At 43.6% G+C, this 8704-nt stretch overlaps 1 protein-coding gene across 1 annotated transcript in view; it reads left to right on the top strand.

The window, feature by feature from the left end:
* The window catches only part of TTLL5 (tubulin tyrosine ligase like 5), a 196061-nt gene that overhangs the window by 46401 nt on the left and 140956 nt on the right, over positions 1–8704 (top strand). Inside the window, exons 10-12 of the mRNA XM_023762178.1 lie at positions 3308–3409; positions 5391–5482; positions 6748–6855. Of these exons, the coding sequence (XP_023617946.1) occupies positions 3308–3409; positions 5391–5482; positions 6748–6855 (302 nt within the window). The remainder of the gene's footprint in view (positions 1–3307; positions 3410–5390; positions 5483–6747; positions 6856–8704) is intronic.

Raw genomic sequence — 8704 nt, 5'->3', positions numbered from 1 at the left:
ACCCCTCGAGGGATCGGGCCTAAACGGGCAGTCGGACATCCTTCTCACAATCCAGACTGCTGGCTCCCAAGCACTCGCCTGCCTGCCTGCCTGCCTGATTGCCCCTAACTGCTTCTGCCTGCCAGCCTGATCACCCCCTAACCCACTCCCCTGCCAGCCTGATCGATGCCTAACTGCTCCCCTGCTGGCCTGATTGCCCCTAACTGCCCTCCCCTGCTGGCCTGGTCACCCCTAACTGTCCTCCCTTGCTGGCCTGGTAACCCCTAACTGCCCTCCTTTGCTGACTTGGTTGCCCCTAACTGCCCTCCCCTGCCAGCCTGGTCGCCCCCAACTGCCCTCCCCTGCAGGCCTGGTTCCCCCCAACTGCCCTCCCTTGCAGGCCTGGTTCCCCCCAACTGCCCTGCCTCCCTGCAGGCCATCTGTATCCACATGGGGCGGCCATCTTGTGTGTTGGAGTGATGGTCAATTTGCATATTACTCTTATTAGATAGGATTATTGTATTGTTTTCCATACTAACAACTATAAACCTACTTTTGCCATATCCTGTATTGAAAAGCAGGAGTTTATACTAATACCTTCAATTCTAGTTCAGAACAAGATTCTTTCTAGCTTTTTCCTTTTCTTTTTAAAAAATCTCTCCAACAATGTGAAATCTGACTCCCATTCTCTACAACAAATTTATTTACTCAATTCCCTTTTATGTAGCGAGTCTCCTGACCCCCCTGGTTACTGCCCCACTCGGATGTCCTCCTTGTGTGGACGTTGAACCCTGTGGGCCACCTGGGTTACTCTGCTTACATAACCTCCTGCTCTACCTCTGAGCTGCCTTCCCATCCTATCCACTATCTTTCTCACGTGAGCCTTGGTTGCCACTAGGCTGCAGGAAGGAAAGTCTGGTTTTTATTAGTTGGCCAAATAATTAAAAAACAAAACAAAACCCTTCATAGGTGAATCAGAACTTGATTCTTGTACCAGATCTGAGACTAATGGGGCCAGATAAGAAGGAGATGTTGCAAGTGGTGATCAGAGATGAATATGGTCTGTAACATGGATTTTGGAGAGAACCATAAGATCTTCCTGGGGTAGGAGGAAAGGGGAGATGTACACCTACCTCCCTTGTACACGGTCTTCTGCATGTCCCATCAGGCTAAGTGAAATGAAGAAGGTAGCACTTTTGTCCCTTTGAGTAACTTTTCCATCGAGATGACATTTTTTGTTTTCTCTTAATTTTTACTTCTTGCCACTTTTGACACTCTATAAAAACCCACTCTGACATTAATAATCTTAAGCTGGGGTTCAGAATATAAATTCCCTAGCAAAAAGGAAGATTAGAAAGAAGAAAACTTATTTTTAAGAGCTGCAATCCTATTGAAAAAAGGAGTGTAGGAATGACATGTGTTGGGTTACAGTTAACCACCAGGCTTTTGCCAATCTTTTCATGTTGTTGGCCCAATCTGATCAGTTCTCATATTTAGGAGAGATGAAGAACCTCTTTCTCTGAAGCATAACCTGTTCCCTTCCTTGAAATCATTCTTCTTTTGGGGGAGATGATGGCAGGAGGTGTATCACTGTGAGGTAATGTCCAGGTGAGGCAGGCAGCTTCTGTGGGGTCAGCATGGACCCCCTTTGCATTTTGTAAGAATTCAGAGAGTGACTGTCTCCCACTTGCTTGGAGAAAGTCTGCTGAAGGACGATTGGTAAATACAGGCAAGGTTTCCTCACCATGGAGTGACACGGCTGGAAGTTAGCTGCTAACTACTGGCGGTATCTGGGAAATGTGAGCTTCCTCTCTGTATAGACTTAATGCTCGTCAAACTCTTGTGCCTTAGCCATTCATGCCTAGCCAGCATTTTCTCTTTGTCCACATCCTTCTTCCTGGCCTCCTGTTTGTTTTATTTTCATTTCCTGGGTTTTTCTGTTGTTGTTTTCGCACTTTTGTTTCTTTGGCTCATATATTTCTAGTACAGGAACCTAGGGAGTGGATATAGTGGACGGGTGGGTGAGAAGAAATAGAGACAAGGACAGTTTTTAAATGCTGACCTTTAATGTGGTAAAAATTCATATTGACTTCATAGTCTGAGTGAGCATATGTAAATAATTTGTGAAGCATATGAAAATAAACGCATGGACTCCCAGGATTTTTTTCTACACACTTGGATGTGCCCCTTGGGAAAACCACTTCAGTGAACTGTGGTGGTATGTAAACAGGGGTTGGTATTTACCATAACCATTCGACTCAAGTGTCCTTGTGTTGATGTTGGGCATCACTGGGAAGTTTTCTCCTTCCTGGTTACTTCCTTCAGAGGCACGTAGACTTTAGGTTTTGGTCTTCTTTTGACAGCAGTCCAGGATATCAAATTGCTGCCCTGTTTTCGGTGGGCTCCATGTTTAATTTCTCTGTCTTTTGCTTTCGTCCCAAATTCAGGAATTAGTCTCCTGCACTGTGCTCATATTGATGCTATTCTGCAGATGTGGGCTTTGTCTGCTGTTGATGCTGACATTATTATTTTCTTAAAATGAACTTTATAGATCAGTTCTGTTGTTTCTTTGGAGATGAGCTCTAAGTCTATATATTACTATGCTGTCCTTTTATTCTTTTTGCTTAATATTTTCCATAGACTGTGTGGGCACTCACTAAGTGTTTCTTGACCAGCTAATGCCTCATCCTCCACAGCATCCTACACACAGTTTCCCAGGCTGTGAATAACTGTTTTCACCTTTCATCCCTCCTAAGGTTCTATAGAAGAGAAGCAGCATCTTGTAGTTAAAAACATGGATTTTTGAGTCAGTGTGATTTGGTATAAATTACTTAATCTTTCTAGATCACATTTTAGTTTTGATACCTATTTTTAAAATTTAGATATAAAATTGCCTGGGCCGGGTGGTTCAGTTGGTTAGAGTGTTGTGCTGTACACCAAAAGGTTGCGGGTTCAATTTCCGGTCAGGGCACATACCTAGGTTGTGGGTTCGATCCCCAGTTGGGAGGCAACCAGTCGATGTTTCTCTCTCATCTCTCTCTCTCTCTCTCTCTCTCTCCCTCTCTCTCTCTCTCAAATCAATAAAACATATCCCTGGATGAAGATTAAAAATTTTAGATATACTAGCAATATTACCTACTTGAGAGAGTTGCTGTAAGGATTGAATTAAATGCGGTACTATATATGAAACACTTAGCATGGATGTTGGCACTCAGCATTTAGTAATGGTGTCACCCTCCTTTTATTAAAATCTCCTTGATCCTGCATTCTAGCCTTTATTTCCTTGAAACCCTGTTCCTGGCATTTAACCTGTGTCCCTTTCTATCAGGTTTGCAACTGTGCGATATGATCAAGGAGCCAAAAACATTCGGAACCAGTTCATGCACCTGACAAATTACAGTGTGAATAAGAAGAGTGGAGACTATGTCAGGTATTGGCCGCACCCAGCCAGGAGCTGGAGAAGTCAGTCTCAGATGGGGGTGTTGTGGAAGTAAAAGTCAACATGTTGCCCTGGAGGCAAACTTTATGTTTCTGTCCATGTAACATATGAAAAGCTGTGAGTCACTTACCGCAGTTTTGAGGCATATCTGCTTTTGCTTCTTCATTGCTTACACAGTTACAGCGTCACCTTCTCTACCAAAATATGCTTTCCCAAGTTTCATCTTCCTCATTCATTGTCTTCCCTCACTTGGCTTAGGGGTGGGAATTTAATGCGCATAGGAAACTTTCTAGGAATCAAGAAATGAGGTCATTTCAGCATTTGATAAAATGTATCAAAAGTTTTAAAAATATTTGTGCCCTTTGACCCAGCAATTCCATTTCTAGGAATTTAACCTTAAGGAGTAACAAAGGATGTGCACACAAGATCAGAGACACAAATGTTTGTCACTGTACGTTATCAGGTGGAAACAGCAGGTTACCAGACACTACATGCAATTAATTTCTTTTTTGAACATATAAGATAAGAACATAAGATAGCTGTTTATTTGTGCTGGAGGGGGACAGGAAACTAGAAAGACAGACACAAAAATGTTAACAGTTCTTAACTATAGTGGATGGAATTATAGGTGGGGGATTTCTATTTTTTTCTCAGAGCTTTTATGTACTTCCTACATTTTTCTAAAATAAATACTTGTATGATCAAGAGGGAAAAACTTAGGAATAAATTAAATAAAGAAATGAGGCCATCTCAGAAAAGGATTCAGTGGAAGGGAATACCAGCCCAGCTGTGTGGAAATATTCTTTCTGCTCTGTTTTCTTTCATTCTGATAATTTTGCCAGAAAGTGGAAAAATAAAAAATAAACCCAAATAGTTACTTTCTACTCAGACTAAAAATAGGTGCCTACAAAGTCCAAAGAAAGAAAGAAAGAAAAAGAAAGAGAGAAAGAGGGAAGGAAAGGGAGGGATCTGGAAGTGATTGAATGGTTGCTGAGCTGTATAGATTGCATTGTGTATCCTGTGAACAGTATTAATTGGTTGAAGAAATCTCCGTCACTTTGAAAGATGAGCAAAGAAGCAACTGGCAGGTCATGGGGCGCTGGTAGGGAGTGAGGGGGCAGTGGCAAAACACACGTTCCAGATGGCAAGACCTTTCCAACAGTCTTGGGAGTCTGCCCGTTTGCATCCTGCTGCTTTCGTGGAGGTATACTGCATCACTTCTGTTGTTGCTCTAGTGCAGTGGTTGGCAAACTGCGGCCCCTTGAGTGTGGCTCTTCCACAAAATACCACGTGCGGGCGCGCACGTACAGTACGATTGAAACTTCGTGGCCCATGCGCAGAAGTCGGTATTTTGTGGAAGAGCCACACTCAAGGGGCCAAAGAGGCGCATGTGGCTCGCGAGCCGCAGTTTGCCGACCACTGCTCTAGTGCATTCTCCCTTCCCTTCAGTGATAAATGGAAAGGTATATTTAAAAAGCTCTCTCTGCCACCAGAGAGGAGGGAGTTTGCTTCAGATGCTAAAGCAATTCTGTGCTTGGTTAGCTCATTAAAATACTCCACTATGTCTCTCACTAACCCACCCAGACTCAATTTTGGTCTGAAAATGGCATCAGAGGTTGTTTTGTGGGCTCGTGACATTTACCTCAAAGGCTAGATTTTCACTCCAAACATTTCAATCTATTAATGCATTGGAATCATTCATAAACTTGTTTATATTCTTTCACACATTTCTTTCATGATGCATAATTGTTTGATTGAGGAAGACTTGACTGCTTCCCCCCCTACACCCCTCAATAAGGCAAGCTACATGCATTTTCATTTCAATGGAAGAAATTGGTGTAAAGGGATATATGACAAAAAGGTTTAAGGAAAAGTGATGAGGTGGAAGTTGGCAAAAACTATTTGTAAAATAATATGTTTCTACAGCCAGGCCTAGTTGCATATGTGACCTTGATCTATTAATTTATTTTAGTTGTGATGATCCAGAAGTGGAGGATTATGGGAACAAATGGAGCATGAGCGCTATGCTTAGGTATCTGAAACAAGAAGGCAGAGATACAACTGGTGAGTACCAGGCCGTTTTTCTTTTTGACTTCCCTTCTCTGTATAACTTTACCGTTGTCTCATCAGCAGTTAGTCTTTAATTTCAATACTGTTGCTGAGACATTGATGGGATCACGGATTTTGGTCTCAGTTTTTCCTGTCCTTTATGAGATGGAGAAAAGGCTTTCCGTGATCCCGGAATCTCTTTTCTTGCTTCTGGTTTGAAAAGCACAACTTTCTCCTTTAATATTCAGTGAACTGATCCTTGTGAATGTTGAACTGCTAACAAAAATATACTTTCAGTTTTTATTTTTAATTTTAAAATATATTTATTGATCTTAGCGGAGGGGAGAGAGAGAAACATCAATGATGAGGGAATCATTGATCGGTTGCCTCCTGCACGCCGCCCCCCCACTGGGGATTAATACTGCAACCCGGGCATGTGCCTGCACTGGGAATCAAACCCTGACCTCCTAGTTCATGTGTCTGTGCTCAACCACTGAGCCACGCCAGTGGGGCTACTTGCTGTCTGCTTTTTAAATAACAAATTTTCTCCATATTGGCCTTGAATTCAAAATTTTCTAAGTTAATCTCTCTTATACATGTTGCTAAATTGGAGAATGGACTATGTGAAGTTTGAGTGTGGGGCTTGGAATCAAAATGGACACCATTGCTGAGCCTTGAGCAGAATGGGAACTGTGCCACAAGGCCTATCTCAGTCCACACAGGGAAGGTGATAGAGGAGTGAGAAGGGGAGGAAGGCTCCTTCTCCATTCTGTGTCTGTCTGTGGTCATAGGCAGCCACCTTTTTGACTGTGTTCCCCTATTCACAGATATGCCTTCTCCTGGAGCATCTTCTGTTCACAAGATTGCCATACAGAGACTTTTTTTGAATGAGTACACATGCTTTTGTATTAGACTAGAGGCACGGTGCATGGCATTCATGCACAGGTGGGGGGCGTGGCCTGCGGGAATCAGTCCATCGTGGGAGCACCGCTCACCCCGGTCAGCCGAGCGACTATGGACTGCCCTCTGAGTGGCTGCTCCTGCTGTGGGAGCGCACTGACCACCAGAGGGCAGCTCTTGTGTTGAGTATCTGTCCCCTGGTGGTCAGTGCGAGTCATAGCGACTGGTCAAGTAGTTCTGGTTGTTCCACTGTTTGGTTGCTGGGCTTTTATTATATAGGATTGTGTTCTGGAATCGATTCTTTCTAATCCATGCATTGTGATGTCCCTCCTCCTCCTCCTCCTCCTTCTCCTCCTCCTCCTTTTTTTTTTTTTTTGTAGCGTTGATGGCCCATGTAGAAGACCTGATCATTAAGACTATAATCTCTGCTGAGCTAGCTATTGCTACAGCCTGTAAAACCTTTGTTCCTCATCGCAGCAGTTGTTTTGGTAAGGAGACTCAAGAAGCTTAAAGTGTTTTATGAAAAGGGGCTTGGGAAGTTGGGCTGGGATCCTGGGGTAGAGAGTGATTCTGCAGGAGTAAGGTATGTGGTGGATTTTTATTCCTTTCTAAGTTCACGTGAAGATCCTACTAAGAGGCCACTGGTGAGCTTAGTTGGAGGTCCCCTGAGAATGAACTAGCTTTCTGTGTGGGAAGCAGGGATTGGAACTAAAGTATGAGTCTCTTTGTCAGAGTGCAATCAGAAAAAGTCTGCAACGGACTGTACAGGAATCCAGCTCTAACAAATATATTCCAGAGCTCTTTGGCAGCCAGACTGGGAGCTGTTCCAAGAAGCTCTGGCTGGTACCAGTGTGTGCTTTCTCCTATTTTCCAATGACTCCTCCTTTTTGTTTTAGTCTTCTCTCTAGCGGGTTCCTCCCCTACCCCTCTCCTTCTTTACTCTCTTCCTCTTTCTCCTCTCCTCCTCTTCTCTGCCATGTCTAACTCCCTGATTGCCCAGAGAAGGAGAGAGATACAGTTACTGGGTCAGGAAGCCTGTTGCCGACTGACCCACTAGCGGTGCTGTAGCATTTGTTTTCTGCGTGGATGTGAACTCGTAGTGATTCCCAGTAAAGTCACATAGGCTTTCAGCAGGTGTTAGGCTTTGTTAGTAAAACGCACTAGGCTCATAGATGGGGGATAATGAAAGCAATGCAGTGGTAAGTCATGGCTTGCGTAGGAGGCAGGGTAACAGAAAAGCAAAGACCTTCAGGTGTAGAGCCTGAGAGACGTAGGCTGAGACCCATTTACCCCCCTTACTAATGTTCTGATTTTCAGCAAATTGCACCAATTCTGGTTCCTCAATTAGGAAACGGCAGTGATGATGCACTGCCTCCTCAGAGTACCGGGAAGAGCAAGTGAGACGGTGCATGCGCAGCACGTGGCACATGCCTGGCCTTTAATGTGACTCAATAAACAGTTTTTTGTAATATTTATAACTAGCCATTATAAGTCTTGATCTCTTTAATGCATTATCATAATAACCTGTACTTTAGGGGCACTGAACAAAGGGAAGTGTTGAGACTGAATAGAAGATGGTAGATAAGCCAAGACCTAAAATTATATAGGAAAAGAAGAGGTTGTGATATCTTTTTATTTTATTTATTTATTTATTTACTTTTAAACCTTTTTTTTTTATTTTATTGATTTCAAAGAGAGGACAGGAGAGGGAGGGAGAGATAGAAACATCAGTGATGAGAGAATCATTGATCGGCTGCCTCCTGCATGCCCCCACTGGGGAAGGAGCCCGAAACCCAGGCATGTGCCATGAGCTTCGGGTTCATAGGTCGACACTCAACCATTGAGCCAAGCCGGCTGGGCTAAGTACAAATATGTTCATGTCTTCTAAAACCCTTAAATGGCTCCTTAGGTTTCAATTGTCAACACAAAGTTGATATAACTTCAAGCTTCTAAGGCTCTGACCCCAGCTGGCTTTTCTAGAATTCTGTTTCCCTTCTTATATCGCGTAATGTGACTGTACCACTGAGCACTCCGTGCCTTGTGTCTCTGTGTAAGGTCTGCTCTCCAGCTCGGAAATTCTCCCATCTGCCTTGCACATTCCTCTTTATGTCCTAAGACTCACCTCGACCTTGCTCTTCTAGGAATCCTAGTCTAACAAAGTGCCCTGTGTGTCTCCTCTTTCATGTTCTGTACGTGTCCCATTATATTTCTTTCCTATTGTATTGTGGTGTTTTATTCACACGTACACCTCTCCGGTAGTCTCTGAGCTTGCCTTTGTGAATTCTTAGTTGTCACTGTCTCCCTGCCCCTCTCACCCTCTTTCTACCAAACCAAACC

The sequence above is a fragment of the Myotis lucifugus genome, unplaced genomic scaffold, assembly GCF_000147115.1.
Source record: "Myotis lucifugus unplaced genomic scaffold, Myoluc2.0 scaffold_235, whole genome shotgun sequence".
Taxonomy (NCBI): Eukaryota; Metazoa; Chordata; class Mammalia; order Chiroptera; family Vespertilionidae; genus Myotis; species Myotis lucifugus.
The sequence above is the reverse complement of the archived record's forward strand: the minus strand, read 5'-3'. Positions and strand labels throughout refer to the sequence as shown.